The following is a 22,166-nucleotide window of genomic DNA, read 5'->3' on the forward strand; positions in this document are numbered from 1 at the left end:
AGCTAGACAAGCATTTGTGTAAGTTTATCGATAGCCTAGCATAGCATTTTGTCCAGCTAGCAGCAGGTAACTTGGTCATGGAAATCAGAAAAGCAGTCAAATTAAATCGTTTACCTTTGATGAGCTTTGGATGTTTTCACTCGCGAGACTCCCAGGTAGATAGCCAAAGTTAACTTTTTCCCAAAATATTATTTTTGTAGGCGAAATAGCTCCGTTTGTTCTTCACGTTTGGCTGAGAAATCGGCCAGAAATTGCAGTCACGAAAACGGCGAAAAATATTCCAAAATAGCTCCATAATATCGACAGAAACATGGCAAACGTTGTTTCTAATCAATCCTCAAGGTGTTTTTCTAATATCTATTCGATAATATATCCGTTGAGACAATTAGTTTTTCAGTAGGACCGATTGGAGTAATGGCTACCTCTGTATTTTATGCGAGAGTCACCCTGGGAGTCATCAGGTGACCACTTGCGCAATGTAGCCGCCTACGGCTATTCTTCAACATAAATGCGTAAAACTACGTCACAATGCTGTAGACACCTTGGGGAATACGTAGAAAGCGTAAGCTAGTTGATGGCACATTCACAGCTCAATAGGGACTCATTGGAACGCAGCGCTTTCAAAATATGGGGCACTTCCGGATTGAATTTTTCTCAGGCTTTCGCCTGCAACATCAGTTCTGTTATACTCAGACAATATCTTTACAGTTTTGGAAACGTTAGTGTTTTCCATCCAAAGCTGTCAATTATATGCATATTCTAGCATCTTGTCCTGACAAAATATCTAGAGTCGCAACAGGTTAATCCAGCCACAGTGTCTGATTTTCAAAAATGCTTTACAGCGAAAACTCCACACGGTTATGTTAGGTCACCACCAACTCACATAAAAACCCAGCCATTTTTCCAGCCAAAGAGAGGAGTCACAAAATGCACAAATGGAGATAAAATTAATCACTAACCTTTGACGATCTTCATCAGATGACACTCATAGGACTTCATGTTACACAATACATGTGTGTTTTGTTCGGTAAAGTTCATATTTATATCCAAAAATCGTATTTTACATTGGCGTGTTACATTCAGTAGTTCCAAAACATGCAGTGATATTGCAGAGAGCCACATGCATTCACAGAAATACTCATTATAAATGTTGATACAGTGTTATGCATGGACCTTTAGATACACTTATCCTTAATGCAACCGCTGTGTCAGATTTTTAAAAAACTTGACGGAAAAAGCATAATCTGAGAACTGTGCTCAGAGCCCAAACCAGCCAGAGAAATATCCGCTATGTTGGGTAGTCAACATCATTCATAAATAGCATTATAAATATTCACTTACCTTTTGATGAGGTAACTCCCAGGAATCGCAGTTCCACAATAAATGCTTGTTTTGTTTGATAATGTCCATCATTTATGTCCAATAGCTTCTTTTGTTAGGGCGTTTGGTAAACAAATCCAAAAGCGCGATCTGGTCCAGTCAGACAAAACTTTCAAAAAGTTATATTACAGGTTGAAGAAACTTCTCAAACTAAGTATAGAATCAATCTTTAGGATGTTCTTTTCATAAAAGTTCAATAATGTTCCAACCGGAGAATTCCATTGTCTGTAGAAAAGCCATGGAACGCAGGTCGCTCTCATCATTCAAACAGTTTTAGAAACTTCAGAGTGTTTTATATCCAATAATAATATGCATATATTAGCATCTGGGACTGAGTAGGAGGCAGTTCACTCTGGGCACGCTTTTCATTCAAAAGTGAAAATGCTGTCCCCCTATCCCAAATAAGTTTTAACTGACTTGCCTGGTTAAATAAAGGTTCATATATATATATATATATATATATATATATACGCACGCACTCTTATGTCCAGTGCGCACACAACATCATCAGAGTATATATGTTCCGAATAATTGTGTGAGCTGTGAAACCATATGGAAATTTTGTCAATGCCAAACAGCAAACAAAATAAACTTTATTGGAGTTGGTGGGGAGGCTGGCTGCTGAGGATTGTTTTTTAGGGGAGCACATGAAATCCAAGAGGCTTTGGCTCAATTAGTTGAAACATTGACTTTTGCGAGAATTTCAATAAGCAGTATTCACCAGCAGATGGTCGACCCTTTAACCACATTCCAACTTACTTTTCCTCCGTCTCCGGAAAGTTAGCTAAGGCAACACAAACAAACATACATACTTTTGTATATGTAGTGTATGTGGACACCCCTTCAAATGAGCGGATTCGGCTATTTCAGCCACACCCTTTGCTGACAGGTATATAAAATTGCTCATACAGCCATGCAATCTCCATAGACAAACATTGGCAGTAGAATGGCCTTACTGAAGAGCTCAGTGACTTTCACTGTGGCACTGTCATAGGATGCCACCTTTCCAACAAGTCGATTTGCCAAATTTATGCCCTGCTAGAGCTGCCCCGGTCAACTATAAGTGCTGTTATTGTGAAGTGGAAACGTCTAGGAGCTTCAATGGTTCAGCCGTGACGTGGTAGGCCACACAAGCTCACAGAATGGGACCGACGCCTGCTGAAGCGCATAAAAATCATCTGTCCTCCGTTGCAACCCTCACTACCAAGTTCCAAACTGCCTCTGGAAGCAACGTCAGCACAATCATTGTTCATCGGGAGCTTCATGAAATGGGTTTCCATGGACGAACAGCCGCACACAAGCCTAAGATCACCATGCGCAATGCCAAGTGTCGGCTGGAGTGGTGTAAAGCTCGCCGCCATTGGAATCTGGAGCAGTGGAAACGAGTTCTCTGGAGTGATGAAGCAAGCTTCACCATCTGGCAGTCAGACGGACGAATCTGGGTTTGGCGGATGCCTGCCCAAGTGCGTAGTGCCAACTGTAAAGTTTGGTGGAGGTGGTATAATGGTCTGGGGCTGTTTTTCATGGTTCAGGCTAGAGCCCTTAGTTCCAGTGAAGGGAAATCTTAACGCTACAGCATACATGACATTCTAGACTATTCTGTGCTTCCGACTTTGTTTCCACAGTTTGGAGAAGGCCCTTTCCTGTTTCAGCATGACAATGCCCCCATGCACAAAGCGAGGTCCATACAGAAATGGTTTGTCGATTTCAGTGTGGAAGAACTTGACTGGCCTGCACAGCGCCCTGACCTCAACCCGATCGAAGACCTTTGGGATGAATTGGAGTGCTGACTGCGAGCCAGGCATAATCGCCAAACATTAGTGTCCGACCTCACTAATGCTGTTGTGGCTGAATGGAAGCAAGTCCCTGCAGCAATGTTCCAACATCTAGTGGAAAGTCTTCCCAGAAGGGTGGAGGCTATTATAGCAGCAAAAGGGGGGTCCAACTCATGCCCATGATTTTGGAATGAGATGTTCGGCCAGCAGGTGTCCACATACACTACATGGACAAAAGTATGTCTCATGTCTCTCAGGCGGTATATGCGGACAACAGCTAGACTAGACGAGCTCTGTTATTATTGGATGATGCATTCAGAGCAATATGACACGATGGTTTCTCCCCAACTAGACCGATATGGCCTCTCACAAGGCCTTTTCAGATGGGTGAAACAGTAGCAATCCCTGGACAGACACACAGGCTTGTTTTTCTCAATGATTACATGTTAAGGTAGGATCTGAGTTATCTGTAAACGCAAAGTATTGAAGCTGTCGAGCTTCAGGAGCCGGTGTTAGACTGTATTTTTTTTCTTGCCGATTAGTTACTGCCGCCCGTGCCCCACTCCTTATGAGTGTCCCTGTTTTTATAATGAAAAGCATGTTATATGGCTGGGGTTTCAGTCAGGGGAGAAATGGACATATAGACTCATATAGTCACAGACCACATTCGATAGCAGTGGAAATGTGTCTCTGTGAAACAGTAACAGTCGTTTCATGACCACATCCTATAGCAGTGGAAATGTGTCTCTGTGAAGCAGTAACAGTCGTTTCATGACAACATCCTATAGCAGTGGAAATGTGTCTCTGTGAAGCAGTAACAGTCGTTTCATGACCACATTCTATAGCAGTGGAAATGTGTCTCTGTGAAGCAGTAACAGTCGTTTCATGACCACATTCTATAGCAGTGGAAATGTGTCTCTGTGAAGCAGTAACAGTCGTTTCATGACCACATCCTAATAGCAGTGGAAATGTGTCTCTGTGATACAGTAACAGTCGTTTCATGACCACATCCTATAGCAGTGGAAATGTGTCTCTGTGAAGCAGTAACAGTCGTTTCATGACCACATCCTAATAGCAGTGGAAATGTGTCTCTGTGATACAGTAACAGTCGTTTCATGACCACATCCTATAGCAGTGGAAATGTGTCTCTGTGAAACAGTAACAGTCGTTTCATGACCACATCCTATAGCAGTGGAAATGTGTCTCTGTGAAACAGTAACAGTCGTTTCATGACCACATCCTATAGCAGTGGAAATGTGTCTCTGTGAAGCAGTAACAGTCGTTTCATGACCACATCCTATAGCAGTGGAAATGTGTCTCTGTGAAGCAGTAACAGTCGTTTCATGACCACATCCTATAGCAGTAGAAATGTGTCTCTGTGAAGCAGTAACAGTCGTTTCATGACCACATCCTATAGCAGTGGAAATGTGTCTCTGTGAAACAGTAACAGTCGTTTCATGACCACATCCTATAGCAGTGGAAATGTGTCTCTGTGAAGCAGTAACAGTCGTTTCATGACCACATCCTATAGCAGTGGAAATGTGTCTCTGTGAAGCAGTAACAGTCGTTTCATGACCACATTCTATAGCAGTGGAAATGTGTCTCTGTGAAACAGTAACAGTCGTTTCATGACCACATCCTATAGCAGTGGAAATGTGTCTCTGTGAAGCAGTAACAGTCGTTTCATGACCCGGGGGGTTCTGGAATTTTGATCTGGTGTGATTTCCTCTTTAGATATTGGATGGTATATTATGAAGTTTGATATATCGATGGTGTGTCCTTTGTCTGTCCTGTTTGTACAGAGATGCTGCAGTCGGACAGACAAAACCTACGCAGGACCCAGAGTGAGGAAACCCCCAGTACAGCCAGCGGCCCCCACGGCAGGTGAGCAGCAAACATGCACATTTTAATTGACCTGTATACTATTTATACTTTGTTGTATTCATACCCCTACAGAGTACATACTGTATGAACAAACACTTTCACACACATGGTCATATAGATTCATTTCACAACTTAGATGTACAGAGACTCACTGTTTCTCTACCCTCTCACACATGCACTCACTCACTCACACAAACTCTCAGAAGTCTAACTTAAAACACAAATATACTTCTTTGAGGGTAATGGTCAGTGTAGTGATCCAACACAGAGATGCCCTAATCAAGTCAATGATAAGGTTCAGATAGGGAGCGTGCCCACGTGTTAGACAATAGTCTGCTCTACTACAAAGCACAGATTGTATTTTATGGTATTTCCCTGAAAACATTAGAGGGCACTGCTCTGGACCTTTTTTTTCCTTTTTTCTCGAACCCCGCATTCAACGGCTCCATCCATCTGCCCCCTAAAGAGGGGAGCAGGAGAAAGGGTGGTGTAGATGGAGGAAGGAAGAGACAGGAGTGCAGAGTTTTCTATGTCGTGTTCTTTTGTTGCTTCTGCATTCTCCCATGACGAGAACCATGCCCCAGTGTCGGGTGCTCAAAGTTAATATTTTCTCCTGTCCTTTTCCAAACGGCTGTTCCTCTGTCCCTCTTTTAGTATAGGTAGTTGGTGATTTTTTAAAACATTTTCTGCAAGACAGTTTCAGAAGCTTTCTAATAAAGTTTCCATTGATAATTTTTTTTGTAATCAAATTTTGTACTCAGAGTTCCAATGTCTGGGGGGTAAAAACCGACATGTTTTCATTGTATGAAAGAAAAGCTGTATTTAGCTTCAGAAAGATTAGTATATTTTGAGTGGAAAAGGAGCTCACACTGACTCCTCTTTGTGCATGTGTGTCCCGGCACCTTGTTGTGTGTGAGCTGTGCTGGGCTACTTTTTAAAATGTTCTTGGTCGTTTGGGTCATTCCTAAGCAGCACTCCAAAGAATAAACTGCAAACCAATTCTATATCTTTTACAGTAGAAATGCACATTTACATAAGTAGCTTTGGTTTATATCACATTCATATTCTGTTCATTGTCACACAGTGTGAGTTGAGAGTTCAAGGGTCATTTTGTGTGTTGTGAGGGATCCTGACCCCTCCCCTGTTTCTGTCTGCGTTCTGGTCAGGACTCACAGACACTCTGCAGGGGGTTCGCGAGGGGGTTCCCCGGGGGGCTCTCTGACTAACGGAGAGCTGAGTGAGGACCAGAGTCCTGGGGCTTCTGGTCACCTCCGCTCGGTCAAGAACTCCCACAGCAGCCCTGGGAGTGCAGGTACGATAACCTTGGAGACAAGAAACCATTTTTCTGTGACTCTCCATTCACAGTTTCATAAATCAGCTGTGAACTTCCATACTAAATTCAAAGTGTTTTAATCATTGACATGTAGCTTTTTGTTTCCGGTGTGGATCAATCAACTCCTTTAACGACCCACCCCACAGGTAAAGTTGAGCTGACTGCCAACGGGCTGGAGAATGGCCGGAGTGGTCTGGCTCCTCATACACCCCCACCCTCCTCCCCGTCGGTCCGGTCCCCAGCCCCCAGCAGCAGCAGCCCCTCTCCTGGGCCAGACAGCACAGTCCTCCCCCCTCCTACAGAGGCACCCCCTGCCAGCAGCAACCCATCCACTGCTACAGAGCCTGTTCCAGAATCACTACCGAATGGGTAAGATTTTGCGTGTGTGTTTGTGTGACAGATGATTGGGGTTACGTTCAATCTCTCTTTCCTCACCTGTAACTAGACATGACCTAATATGCCTTCTCTTACTCTATGTCTCTCTCTGTCAGCTGGGAGCAGCGAATCCTGCCCCATGGCAGGGTGTACTACGTGGACCACAACACAAAGACCACCACCTGGGAGAGACCTCTTCCACCTGGGTCAGTCGGTGGAAAATGTTGAAATCCCAGTGTGGCCCTTGAGTCAAGATTACTGCCCACCCCTGGCCTACACACATTGACCTCTCCTCCTCCTACCATCAGAGAAGAGTGAACACAGTTAGCCAGCCCAGTGCATGATGGGAATGTCTCTCTTTGGAGGGGAGATGTTGCCGACTTGTGAACATTCTCTGTGAAGTGGGCCCAGCAGGGAGTGGCAGAATCCCCAACTTAGACTATACTATCCAAGTAGAGGAGTCCTTTACTTACAGTATATGCGTGTCAGGTCTTTAAGTGTGTGTTTTATGTGTTTGGGCATCCATACATTAGTGATCTCTCATCTTTTTAACAGGCTTTGAATCACCGGCACTGATTATTTGAGTCCAGTGGTGTTTCTCACTGTGTGCTGCGGAAACCCAGCTCTCTCTTTTGGGGTTACCAGAGCCAAGCCTTTTATTGCCTTTTTATTTCTGTGATTATTTATTGATTTTCGCTTCCACTGTGTTTGAGGGAAAGGTCAATCCCGCCCCATCTCACTTTTTCCACTGGAGGGAACGGGCCGGAAAACAAAAGTCCTTTCTTAGAAAGAGCAGATGTATGCAGTGCTACGCTGAGCCCATCCTGAGGCTCCATTAGCGTCTTGCCTCTTGGCGGCAGGGCTGGCTCTGTTTACAGCTGCAGGGTTTGGTGCTTAGTTCTTTGGCTGCGTATCTAGTCTGAGTTAGCATGGCGCTGCAGCCCATCGTAGTGCAGCTCAGATGAAAGGTGTGTGGTGCGGGGCTGCATTATTGGGCCTTGGGCTGAGCTCTTCTCTAGCAGTGTTGGGTTTAACTGCTCTCAGGTTCCCCCTCTAAGGACAGACTGTATGGGAGCTGTAGTACTGCTCTGTTTGATATAGTACGAGTCATTGTACTCCTCTGTAGGATAGAGGCTGGCACAATTATCATTTAACCCGGTAACCGATGGTTATGAAAATAAAATGACGGTCATAACCGTAAAAAGGATAGGGGAGCCATAGTACTGCTCTGTAGAGGACCTGTTTTCTCAGTGGAACAGCAGCACAGGGAACAGGGAGGGATTTTATGTTGTAGTTCTCAAAGCTTTTTTTTTTTGAATTTCTCCTTTTTGAGTTCTGAGCGGTGTGTGTGTTAGCAAATGGAACTCTTTGCTGTTTTCTCTTCCAAATTCTGTTCTGGTTGAGTCAGAGATATGAGAATAGCAACAGCAGCCTCCACACTTGAAAAAACACTGCTGCACTTTGCTGGAAATGCGCTCATGTGTTGTTTTTATGTGTGTGTCTGTGGGATAATGCATATCTTAATCTTGTGTTTGCATATCCAGCCTTGTCTGTGTCCATGTCTGTCTGTCCTGTCTGTCCTGTCTGTACATTCGTATGAGTCTCACTCCTCTCTCTCCGTGTCTGTCCCTCTCCAGTTGGGAGAAGCGTGTGGACCAGCGAGGCAGGTTCTATTATGTGGACCACAACACCAGAACCACCACGTGGCAGCGGCCCACGGAAGAATCAGTCCGGAACTATGAGCAGTGGCAGTCCCAACGCAGCCAGCTCCAGGGGGCCATGCACCAGTTCAGCCAGAGGTTCCTCTACCAGGTAACTCAAACTCAACATGAAATACTGTACTGTCTGAACTTCCTCTTTAGTCCCTTTAGGTGTGGCCCTCTGAAAGCTTCCCCTCAGCAGAGCGTTCTTGGTAAAACGCAAGGGTACAAAAGGGCGTTCGTTGAGATAAAAATAATGAATCTGAAATGGGCGTTCCATGGTACAAACAATTACTGAAATGAGCCTCACTGTCATTGGGTTCTATTAAAACCTGCCTGCTCCCACCCAGGCTGCTCGACAAGCACAGTTCTGAGTCTCTTTCAAAATAACATCCACCTCCTCGTGTATTCTGAGTAACAATGGGTCTCTGAGAACTGGATAGCATGTCTGCTTCTGATCAGTGTTTCCACTGCACAATGACCCCCCCCCCCCCCCAAAAAAGTAAGTAAAAAGTATTTATTATTTGTTTTAATAGTTTTTCAGTAAAGTTTTTTTTTTTACATTATAGTTCTTCTACCAGACAATGCACATTCACTCTTACTCAGTAAATAGACCATCTAAAGATGATTTATCTCATTGTGCCACTGTGGCAGCCAAACCTGCCTGCGTTCAAAACACAGTGCACCGTCCTCGAGAGAGAGAGAGACCCAGAGAGCCAGCATGACAATCACTGGTTCAGAATAAATATTAGGAACTTCATCATTCCTGTTCCTCAGACCTCACCCCTCACCTAGTCAAGTCTCACCCTTCCTCCTCAGCCATCACTCCTCCCCTAGTCAAGTATCAACCAGTGGCTTAGAGCAGTTTCACGAGGCTCCTCTCAAGGTTCCGAGCGAAGTATAATATACTTAAAAAATATTTAGTGGGTAGATCAGGTTTAACATTGCAGGTTGATTGTGGTTTCAATGTAATTGTCAGCATCATTTCCATCCCCCCATTTTTTTGGTAAATGTATACAGTATATACATTTTTTAAATGTTTATAATGTTCCTTTATTATATTTGCCTAACCCTACCACCCCTCTCTTAATTGAAGTAAACTAATGGACAACAACACTTAAGCTTCTACTTCCATCTTATATATATACTGTATACATTTTACAGGCAAAGTATATTTTACAATAGTTGTATTTATGTTTATTTTTACTTCCACCATTTAGCTACTCTCAACTCCTCCCATCTATCTCTGAAGACCATCCAGTTTTGATTTCTATTTGCCATATATTTTTCAACTGTGCTGTGATGTTTCATAACACTTCTGAACCTTTCTATTCTCATAGTTTCTAGGGATTGTAAAGTGATATTATTGATTGTTTGACAATTACTTTTCAAATCACCCAGCAGTGCTATTTGCTGAATTAGCTCCAGGTAAATGTTAAAATGTTTTAACCATTCCTGAACCTGCAAAAAACAAAGCTACATATGGACAGTACCAAAACAAGTGATCTAATGAATCTGTCTCTTCGCAGTGAAATCTGCAGAGCTGGTATGGTTGTATCCCCCATATATATAACATTCTATTGGGTGCAAGAATTTTGTAAAATAATTTAAATTGAAAAACTCTTAAGTTTTGTATCCAGCATCATTTTGTGTGTCAGTTCATAAACCATGTGCCATGGAATCGGTACATCGAAAATCTCTTCCCAACTATTTTGCAATTTATATTGCACAGCTGTACATTGTTTGGTCCATAAATTAAACTGGTATACTTTTATTATTTATCACAATTTTCTTGAACCAATTTAGGTCTTTAAAGCTGGGCCGACAGACAGGTTTCTTACTTTCTCCCCCTTCCACTTGCCTCTTTTGCGGTAATGCTGCAATTAGTTGGTTGTAATTTTGGGTAGAGCAGACATTTCCATATACTTTTGTTAGCTGCATGTGTAACAACTCCACCAGCCCTGTTTATGATATCATTCACTAAAATTATACCGTTTTTTTAAACCATAAATATTGTTTAAAAAAAAAAAAAAAATACTATATTTCAGTTTAACCATAATATTGGTTTTTTTTTTTCTTTTCTGGTGGATTAAACTGAAATTGCAACCAACTTTCTATAACTTGTTTTAAAAATAGCCATATTTTGGAGATTATTTCATTTTCAAATAACTGAAAGTGAGAGGTTGTAATCTGGATAACAAGAAAAAGGCCATTCTTGAACATGGGGTGAGACATTCTTACTAATCTGCTGGAGAACCATTTCGGATTTAAGTGGAACTTTTGTTTGACTGAAGCCTTTAGTGAGAGGTCTAATGCTTTAATATTTAATCATTTCTGCCCTCCCAATTCATATTCATTATATAAATAGGCCCATTCCATTTTGTCTGGCTTGCCGTTCCAAATAAAGTGGAATGTATTTTGCTCATAATTTAAAAAACAAGTTGCTAGGTGTAGGCAAAGCCATAAGCAAATAGGTCAACTCAGATATACCTAAAAAGTTAATCAGGTGATTTTCCCACAAATATTATATACTTCTTGCAATTCTACACATTTTGTCTGCAAGGCTGAGCCCCTCGGGTGTGTGCTTAGTCCCCTGTACTCCCTGTTCACCCACGACGCAAACACCATCATTAAGTTTACTGATGACACGACGGTGGTAGGCTTGATCATCGACGACAATGAGACAGCCTATAGGGAGGAGGTCAGTGACCTGGCAACAACCATTCCATCAACGTCAATAAGACAAAGGAGCTGATCGTGGACTACAGGAAAAGGAGGGCTAAGCACGCCCCCATCCACATCCACATGGCTGTAGTGGAGTGGGTCGAGAGCTTCGAGTTCCTTGGCGTCAACATCACTTAGGAATTAACATTGTCCAACACACACCAATACAGTCACAGGTTTTTTTTAAAAATCAAAATGGAGCTTAGGTGGTGTGTGTGGCGTGGCCAATAGCCCACAATTTAGAGGCCCTCCTGTTTTTAGAATGTTAGATTCTCCCTGACTGTCTACCTTTTTTGATTTTGATAATTGTTAGTTCTCAAAGATGATCTTTGAGAAAAATATATAGGTCTGTTATCTTTTCTACTTACTTAATCTGGTTTAAGATTATACTGAAAGGTTTCCATCCCAAATGTAAAAAAAATATAAAAAAATATGAGGTATTATTAGGTACACCCATCTAGTACCAGGTCAGAACCCGCTTTGCTTTCAGAACAGCCTGAATTCTTCAGGGCATGGAAACCTTGCTCAATTGATATCAAGGGACCTAACGTGTGCCAGGAAAACATTCTCCACACCATTACACCACCAGCAGCCTGAACCATAGACACCAGGCAGGGACGGGGCCATGGACTCATGCTGCTTATGCCAAATCCGGACTCTGCCATCAGCATGACGCAACAAGAACTTGGATTCGTCGGACCAGGCAATGTTTTTCCATTCCTCAATTGTCAAGTGTTGGTGACCGCATGCCCACTGGAGCCGCTTCTTCTTGTTTTTAGCTGCTGGAAGATAGGACCCGGTGTGGTCCTCTGCTACAATAGCCCATCCGTGACAAGGACTGACGAGTTGTGCCTTCCGAGATGCCGTTATTTACCTGTTTGTGGCTCGCCTGTTAGCTTGCACAATTCTCCTTTGACCTCTCATCAATGAGCTGTTTTTGCCCACAGGACTGCCACTGACTGGATGTTTTTTGTTTGTCGCAACATTCTTGGTAAACCATAGACACTGTCGCATGTGAAAAGCCCAGGAGGCCAACCGTTTCTGAGATACTAGAACCGGCGCGCCTGGCACTGACAAACATACCACGCTCAAAGTCACGTAGGTCGCTTGTTTTTCCGATTCTAATGTTCAATCGAGCAGTAACTGGATGCCTTTTATATAGCAAGCCACAGCCACGTGACTCACTTTCGGTAGGAGCGAGCCATTTTCGTGAACATGGTGGTGTACCTAATGAACTGTGAGTATAAATGCACAGTCCACAAAATATGAAGAACATCTTCCTAATATCGAGTTGCGTTACCACCTTTTACCCTCAGAGCAGTCTCACTTCGTTGGGACATGAACTCTCCAAGGTGTCAAGTGTTCCACAGGAATGCTGGCCAATTCTGACTCCAATGCTTCCCACAGTTGTCAAGTTGGCTGGATGTCCTATGGGTGGTGGACCATTATTTATACACACGGGAAACTGTTCAGCATGTAAAACACAGCAGTGTTGCAGTTCTTGACACAAACTGATGCGCCTGGCACCTGCTACAATAAACCGTTCAAAGGCAATTACATCTTTTGTCTTGCCCATTCACCCAAATCACAATTGTCTCGAAGCCTAAAAATCCTTCTTTAACCGGTCTCCTCCCCTTCATCTACACTGATTGAAGTGGATTTAACAAGTGACTTACTCACACACTCACTCCACTCCATGTCGAAAAAAATGAGAACACCTACTCATTCAAGGGTTTTTCTTAATTTCTACATTGTAGAATAATAGCGAAGACATCAAAGCTATGAAATAACACATGGAATCATTTAGTAACCAAAAAAGTGTTAAACAAATCAAAATATATTTTAGATTTCAGATTCTTCAAATAGCCACCCTTTGCCTTGATGACTGCTTTGCACACTCTTGGCATTCTCTTAACCAGCTTCACCTGGAATGCTTTTCCAACAGTCTTGAAGGAGTTCCCACTTATGCTGAGCACTTGCTGGCTGCTTTTCCTTCACTCTGCGGTCCGACTCATCCCAAACCATCTCAATTTGAGTTGAGGTCGGGGGATTGTGGAGGCCAGGTCCTCTTATGCAGCACTCCATCACTGTCATTCTTTGTAAAATAGCTCTTACACAGCCTGGAGGTGAGTTGGGTCATTGTCCTGTTGAAAAACAAATGATAGTCCCACTAAGCGCAAACCAGATGGGATGGCGTATCGCTGCAGAATGCTGTGGTAGCCATGCTGGTTAAGTGTGCCTTGAATTCTAAATAAATCACTGACAGTGTCACCAGCAAAACACCATAACAACAACACCTCCGTGCTTTATGGTGGGAAATACACATGTGGACATCATCCGTTCACCTCCACTGCGTCTCACAAAGAAACGGCGGTTGGAACCAAAAATGTCCAATTTGGACTCTAGACTAAAGGACACATTTCCACCAGTCTAATGTCCATTGCTTGTGTTTCTTGGCCCAAGCAACTCTCTTCTTTTTATTGGTGTCCTTTTAGTAGTGGTTCCTTTGCAGCATTTCGACCATGAAGTCCTGATTCACACAGTCTCCTCTGAACAGTTGATGTTGAGATTTGTCTGTTACGTGAACTCTGTAAAGCATTTATTTGGGCTGCAATGTCTGAGGCTGGTAACTCTAATGAACTTATCCTCTGCAGCAGAGGTAACTCCGGGTCTTCCTTTCCTGTGGCGGTCCTGGTGAGAGCCAGTTTCATCATAGCGCTTGATGATTTTTGCGACTGACAGAAACTTTCAAAGTTCTTGAAATGTTCCGGATTGACTGACCTTAAAGTAATCTAAAACTTTTGTGTGTGTATATATATATATATGTGTGTGTGTATATATGTATGTATATATATATATATGTGTATGTGTGTGTATATATATGTATGTATATGTGTATATATGTATGTATGTATATGTGTATATATGTGTATATATATATGTGTATGTGTGTGTATATATATGTATATGTGTGTGTATATATATGTATATGTGTATGTATATGTGTGTATATATATATATATATATATGTGTGTGTGTGTGTGTATATATATGTATGTGTGTATATATATACATACACACACACATACATATATACATATACACATATATATATATATATATATATATATGTATGTGTATATATGTGTGTGTATGTATATATATATATATATATATAAGTATTTAGTCAGCCACCAATTGTGCAAGTTCTCCCTCTTAAAAAGATGAGGCCTGTAATTTTCATCATAGGTACACTTCAACAATGACAGACAAAATGAGAAAAAAAATCCAGAAAATCACATTGTAGGATTTTTTATGAATTTATTTGCAAATTATGGTGGAAAATAAGTATTTGGTCAATAACAAAAGTTTATCTCAATACTTTGTTATATACCCTTTGTTGGCAATGACAGAGGTCAAACGTTTTCTGTAAGTCTTTACAAGGTTTTCACACACTGTTGCTGGTATTTTGGCCCATTCCTCCATGCAGATCTCCTCTAGAGCAGTGATGTTTTGGGGCTGTTGCTGGGCAACACAAACTTTCAACTCTCTCCAAAGATTTTCTATGGGGTTGAGACTGGCTAGGCCACTCCAGGACCTTGAAATGCTTCTTACAAAGCCACTCCTTTGTTGCCCGGGCGGTGTGTTTGGGATCATTGTCATGCTGAAAGACCCAGCCACGTTTCATCTTCAATGCCCTTGCTGATGGAAGGAGGTTTTCACTCAATCTCACGATACATGGCCCCATTCATTCTTTCCTTTACACGGATCAGTCGTCCTGGTCCCTTTGCAGAAAAACAGCCCCAAAGCATGATGTTTCCACCCCCATGCTTCACAGTAGGTATGGTGTTCTTTGGATGCAACTCAGCATTCTTTGTCCTCCAAACATGACGAGTTGAGTTTTTACCAAAAAGTTATATTTTGGTTTCATCTGACCATATGACATTCTCCCAATCTTCTTCTGGATCATCCAAATTCTCTCTAGCAAACTTCAGACGGGCCTGGACATGTACTGACTTAAGCAGGGGGACACGTCTGGCACTGCAGGATTTGAGTCCCTGGCGGCATGGTGTGTTACTGATGGTAGGCTTTGTTTCTTTGTTCCCAGCTCTCTGCAGGTCATTCACTAGGTCCCCCCGTGTGGTTCTGGGATTTTTGCTCACCGTTCTTGTGATCATTTTGACCCCACGGGGTGAGATCTTGCATGGAGCCCCAGATCGAGGGAGATTATCAGTGGTCTTGTATGTCTTCCATTTCCTAATAATTGCTCCCACAGTTGATTTCTTCAAACCAAGCTGCTTACCTATTGCAGATTCAGTCTTCCCAGCCTGGTGCAGGTCTACAATTTTTTTTCTGGTGTCCTTTGACAGCTCTTTGGTCTTGACCATAGTGGAGTTTGGAGTGTGACTGTTTGAGGTTGTGGACAGGTGTCTTTTATACTGATAACAAGTTCAAACAGGTGCCATTAATACAAGTAACGAGTAGAGGACAGAGGAGCCTCTTAAAGAAGAAGTTACATGTCTGTGAGAGCCAGAAATCTTGCTTGTTTGTAGGTGACCAAATACTTATTTTCCACCATAATTTGCAAATAAATTCATTAAAAATCCTACAATGTGATTTTTCTGGATTTTTTTTCTAATTTTGTCTGTAATAGTTGAAGTGTACCTATGATGAAAATTACAGGCCTCATCTTTTTAAGTGGGAGAACTTGCACAATTGGTGGCTGACTAAATACTTTTTTTGCCCCACTGTACATGCACAACCGTTCAAAAGTTTGGGGTCACTTAGAAATGTCCTTGTTTTTGAAAGAAAAGCTATAAAATTGATCAGATATGCAGTGTAGAAAGAATCAGCCGTTCCAGCTACAATTGTCATTTACAACATTAACAATGTCTATTTCTGATCAATTTGATGCTATTTTAATGGACAAAAAATGTAGCTTTTCTTTCAAAAACAAGGACATTTATGTGACCCCAAACTTTTGTGTGTGCGTATGTGTGTATTTTATATTTATGTACCTACTGTTTGGACATATGCGGCCCTCACAAGACTTTTCTGTGCAGAAAAAAAACACTGCCGTTGTGAAGGCACGACAACGACTCTTCCCCCTCAGGAGGCAGAAAAGATTTGGTCCCTCAAAAGAATACAGCTGCACCATTGAGAGCTTCTTGGCTGGCTGGCATCTTGGCTGGCTGGCTCACCGCTTGGTATGGCATGGCGCAGTACATGACTGGGCCTGTAGCTCCCTGCCGTACTGGACCTCTATACCAGGTGGTGTCAGAGGAAGGCCCTAAAAATGTTCAAACTCCAGCCACCCAAGTCATAGACTGTTCTCTCTGCTACCTCACGGCAAGTGGTACCGATGCAGAAAGTGTGGAACTAACAGCACCCGGAACAGTTTGTACCCCCAAGCCATACGTAGTTAGCCAAATAGCTACCCATACTATCAGTACTGACGCCCCTTTGCACCAACTCCTTTGGCTCATCACATGCACTGCTTCTACTGCTTATTATCTATCCTGTCACTGTACCCTCTACCTATATGTGCATACTGTATCTACCTCAATTAGTTCATAACCCTGCACATCAACTCGGTACTGGTACCCTGTGTATATAGCCAAGTTATTATTATTCATTGTGTGTTTATTCCTCCTGGTATTATCTTTCTATTTTTCTCTGCATTGTTGGGAAGGGCCCTTAAGTAAACGTTTCACTGACGCAAGTCACCAGAGCCAGCCTTTTCAGTTTATCTACAAACCCCCCCTACTACAATTACCAGAGAAAACACTGGTGCTGATAGTCGTGTTCTGTTTCGGAATGCCTCCTCTGTTGATGGTTTGGTTATTTTTAGGCCGGTCTGTGTGAAAGTGAGTGGAGCTTGGGGAGGTAACATACACCACCCCTCCGTCCTGGGGGTTGACTCCAACCTTACAGCTGTGTGAGCACACACAGTTGCGCGCACACACGCAGTTTTGTTAAACAAAAAGACACACAATTGTGACACAGCACACAATCCACCCCAGGGCATATAGAAAGTATTCACACCCCGTGACTTTTTCAAAATGTTCTGTCACAGCCTGAATTTTAAAATGGATTAAATAGATATTGTGTTACTGGCCTACACACAATACCCCATCATTTCAAAGTGGAATAATGTTTTTTTTAGAAATGTTTTCAAATCAATTAAAAATTAAAAGCTGCAATGTCTTTAGTCAATATACATGTACGTAACAAGTCACATCATACGTTGCATGGACTCTGTGTTCAATAACAGTGTTTAACATATTTTTTTATGAATACCTCGTCTCTGTACCCCGTACATACAATTAGGTCCCTCAGTCAAGCAGTGAATTTTGAGCACAGATTCAGCCACAAAGACCAGGAAGGTTTTCTAATGCCTCGCAAAGAAGGGCACCTATTGGTAGGTGGGTAAAAAAACATTTTTTTTAAATGACATTGAATATTCCTTTGATCATGGTGAAGTTATTATTTAGACTTTGGATTGGTGTATCAATACACCCAGTCGCTACAAAATACAGATGTCCTTCCTAACTCAGTTGGAAACTTCACCATGAGGCCAATGGTGACTTTAAAACAGAGTTTAATGGATGTGATAAGAAAACTGAGGATGGATCAACATTTGATTTACACCACAATACTAACCTAAATGACAGAATACAACTTTTCCAAAACATGCATCCTGTTTGTAGTAAGGCACTAAAGTAAAACTGCAAGTAAAACTGTAAAAAATGTGGCAAAGAAATGTACTTTATGCCCTGAATACAAAGCGTTATGTTTGGGGCAAATCCTACACAACACATCACTGAGTACCACTTTTCAAGCATGGTGGTGGCTGCATCAAGTTATGGGTATGCTTGTCATCGGCAAGGACTAGGTAGATTTTTTGGGATAAAAAAAAACTGAATAGAGTTAAGCACTGGCAAAATCCTAGAGGGAAAAACACTGGTTCGGTCTGCTTTATAAACATACACTAGGAGATACATTCACCTTTATTGTCCAACCTAAACACACAAGGCCAAATACACTGGAGTTGCTTACCAAGACAACATTGAAGGTTCCTATGTGGCCTAGTTACAGTTTTGACTTCAATCGACATGAAAATAATCTGTGGCAAGACTTGAAAATGGCTATCTAGCAATGATCAACAACCAACTTGACCGAGCTTGAAGAATTTTAAATGGAATAATGTGCAAATATTGTACAATCCTGGTGTGTAAAGCTCTTAGAGACACAGAAAGACCGCTGTAATCGCTGCCAAATGTGATTCTAACATGTATTGACTCAGGAGTGTGAATACTTATTTATATAAGATATTTTTTGTATTTAATTTTCAATGAATTATCTATATTTTCTAAAAACATGTTTTCACTTTGTCATTATGGAGTATTGTGTGTGTATGGGTGAGGGAAATAATCTATTTAATCCATTTTCGATTCAGGCTGTAACACAACAAAATGTGGAAAAGGGGTATGAATACTTTCTGAAGGCACTGTAGAATAAGTAACGCATACACACTGGGGTTTTGTGTGAGTGTGCCTGTACGCATTTGGCCAGTAATTGCAGCTGATTAGGAACTCCCGAGAGAGCAGTCTCGGAGTCATTAACTGCTGTTTCCGGCTCCTCCCAAATCCCCCCTTTTCTCCCTCCTGCTTCTTATTTGCTCTGTCCATTCTCACTAACAGAAGGACACATGCAGTAACACCACTGGAACTGGACCATTGTCTCAGTACTTGACTACCTACTTAAGACATTATTGTACACCTTTCTAAGATACCTCATTGTTATACAACCTGGTTAAAGCAAGTTTTGGTATTTTAGTCGCTGTATCTTATTATGGGTCCTCCTCCTATCACCCCGCTTTGTTTCTAATAGCGCTAACATTAGTTACTAAATCAGAGAGACACTACAATGTATGCCAGAGTGCAATGTAGGTCTGTGACTTTTCCCACTCAGTCATTCATAACTGCCCCTTTTTTATGCAATTCTCTGATCCTGAAGTAGGATAGCAGGAGTCTTGCTATTTACGTGCATTTATCACAAATAATATCTCAACTCAAATTACCTACTTACCACTCCATCGCCATATTTTGTGTTTTAGCGCTTTCACTTTATTATCCCAATTTCTTACGACCCCGCTCTTGTTTTCCCTGACTTTTCCTCCTTCTTTCCCTCTCTCACTCTCTAGCTCTTTCTATCACTCTTGGAACTGGTTAGGAACTGAATTATCAGGGCATAGGAGATAATGTCTTCATTTCATTCTTGTCTTCTTTTTTTGTTGTCACAAACACAGAAGGGTGGGTCTCATACATATACTGGCTTGTTGATTGAGTGAATACACACATTCCCCTTTAACCCCATATGCGTCCTCTTCTTCCTTCGCACTCTTTACCATCTTATTCCTTACGTTCTTCTCAAAGTTTCCATGATGAATTCTAGGGCTGTGATGTTACCAGTAAAAAAAAAAAAATGAAAACATGAAGCAGACCATGTTTTTGGTCTTTGGTCCTGTATGTAAAATAGTGTGTGCTATAGCTTGAAAAATAAATAAATGTGACTGTAGATGGGATGACAACATAACAGACTATGTGAGTTGAACGGTCAGAAATCCAGCTCATCGCTCACGGAGTTGTGCAGAGGGATAAACTGCCGCTCCAAATTCACTCCATTCATTTCATTTAAAATCACCATTTAACCAACACCCAACTATTTTTGTGACTACCTGGACCAACCATTTGGTATCGAAACCATTTTGGTATTTGAATAAACAACATGACAAGGTGACTGTAAGAAGTGGTCATCATTTCAAAAAGGCTACATGTCGTATTAAACAGCATATAAAAACTTCCAGGAGAAGGCTATATTCTAAATAATACCTTTTTGTAACATGTTATTAGCCTTTTATTTCAAGTGAAATAAAAATCACCCCTAAATGAAATGAGAAGTGCCTTTATTAGGCTACAGTGCTTTTTTTAATTCACTTTTAGAAACGCAAATTTGGCCAGAGTCTGTGGCTTCAGGCTCATGTGACGGTGCCTGAAGAGCAGTCCAGTAGCGGAGAATACCCTCTATGCGCTTGCAGAGCCACTGGGGATGCTAAACACCCTTCGGGCCACTCTTGCCAGGATGGGCAGGGATGCGGAGTTGTTTTTAAAATATTTTTTTATATAGGTAGGCCTCAAGGTTTTTAGGCTAATAACCCAATAAAAACAGAAAGCTCCTTGAAATGAGGTAAAATGTCAGGCCTATTGGGCCAAAATCAATGATAGCCTATTGTATAGATAATAAAATGAACTAAACTTTTAAGAGATCTGATTTTTTGTCAATAAATACTTTGCTACAGTGACACACTTAGCTAGCCACCTACCTCGTTCCTTTCTGTTAGCATGTGCACGTAGTACACCATCATGCTTTTGGGATACATGTCTTTTCAGGTTCCACAATGATTCTCTTAGTCGTGGACACTACATCCCAGCACTCCCCCTCTTACTGTTGGTCCTCCTCATCTTTTTAAGTCACCTTGATTTTTGCACCTGTGTTTTATCAGTTTCTTTCTGGAAAATATTTAGCAAACTCCATGACAGTAGCTAAAGCAAGAGGCTATAGCAGCACTAGTGCTGAGTGATTAACCAAAATGTTTTTTTTTTTAAACAACTAATTGATCAACGTTGAAATCAATTTTGCATTGTGAGCTCAGAGTGCACATTGCACAGTTTCTCTAGTTTCTCAGATCTAACCTGAACTGTGCAATGTAGTAGGTACAGTGCATTCGGAAAGTATTCAGACCCCTTGACTTTTTCCACATTTTGTTACGTTACAGCCTTATTCTAAAATTTATTAATTTGCCCCTCCCCATCAATCTACACACTACCCCATAATGGCAAAGCAAAAACTGTTTTTTAGAATTTTACCAAATGTATTACAAATAAAAACCAGAAATATCACATTTACATAAGTATTCAGTACTTTGTTGAAGCACCTTTGGCAGAAATTACAGCCTTCGGTCTTCTTGGGTATGACGCTACAAGCTTGGCAGACCTGTATTTGAGGAGTTTCTCCCATTCTTCTCTGCAGATCCTCTCAAGCTCTGTCAGGTTGGATAGGGAGCGTCAGCTTATTTCAGGTCTCTCCGGAGATGTTCGATCGGGTTCGAAGTCGCTCCTGTGTTGTCTTGGCTGTGTGCTTAGGGTCGTTGTCCTGTTGGAAGGTGAACCTTCTCCCCAATCTGAGTTCCTGATCACTCTGGAGCAGGTTTTCATCAAGGATATCTCTGTACTTTGCTCTTCATCTTTCCCTCAATCCTGACTAGTCTCCCAGTCCCTACCACTAAAAAATATCCCCACAGCATGATGCTGCCACCATGCTTCACCGTAGGGATGGTGCCAGGTTTCCTTCAGATGTGACACTTGGTATTCAGGTCAAAGAGTTCAATCTTGGTTTCATCAGACCAGAGAATTTTGTTTCTCGTGTTCTGACAGTCCTTTTAAGTGCATTTTGACAAACTCCAAGCGTGAGGTCATGTGCCTTTTACTGAGGAGTGGCTTCCATCTGTCCATTCTACCATAAAGGCCTGATTTGGTGGTGTGCTGCAGAGGATGTTCTCCTTCTGGAAAGTTCTCCCATCTCCACAGAGGAACTCTGGAGCTCTGTCAGAGTGACCATCGGGTTCTTGGTCACCACCATGACCAAGGCCCTTCTCCCCCGATTGCTCAGTTTGGCCGGGCAGCCAGCTCTAGGAAGAGTCTTGGTGGTTCCAAACTTCTTCCATTTCAGAATGATGGAGACCATTGTGTTCTTGGGGACTTTCAAAGCTGCAGACATTTTCTTTTACACAATCCTGTCTCGGAGCTTGGTTTTTGCTCTGACAGGCACTGTCAACTGTAGGCCCTTATATAGACGGGTGTGTGCCTTTCCAAATCATGTCCAATCAATTGAATTTACCTCAGGTGGTCTCCAATCAAGTTGAAGAAACATCTC

The 22,166-nt window shown here is 41.9% G+C and overlaps 1 protein-coding gene across 4 annotated transcripts in view; it reads left to right on the forward strand.

The window, feature by feature from the left end:
* Positions 1-22,166, forward strand: part of LOC110494212 (NEDD4-like E3 ubiquitin-protein ligase WWP2) — a 46,433-nt gene that overhangs the window by 8,503 nt on the left and 15,764 nt on the right. For all 4 annotated transcript variants that reach the window (XM_021569080.3, XM_090205534.1, XM_090205536.1 and 1 more), the window contains exons 6-10: positions 4,958-5,039; positions 6,206-6,351; positions 6,519-6,741; positions 6,864-6,953; positions 8,385-8,559. In XM_021569080.3, the coding sequence (XP_021424755.3) occupies positions 4,958-5,039; positions 6,206-6,351; positions 6,519-6,741; positions 6,864-6,953; positions 8,385-8,559 (716 nt within the window). The remainder of the gene's footprint in view (positions 1-4,957; positions 5,040-6,205; positions 6,352-6,518; positions 6,742-6,863; positions 6,954-8,384; positions 8,560-22,166) is intronic.

Source organism: Oncorhynchus mykiss, chromosome 2, assembly GCF_057628025.1.
Source record: "Oncorhynchus mykiss isolate SJ-2025 chromosome 2, ASM5762802v1, whole genome shotgun sequence".
Classification (NCBI taxonomy): domain Eukaryota; kingdom Metazoa; phylum Chordata; class Actinopteri; order Salmoniformes; family Salmonidae; genus Oncorhynchus; species Oncorhynchus mykiss.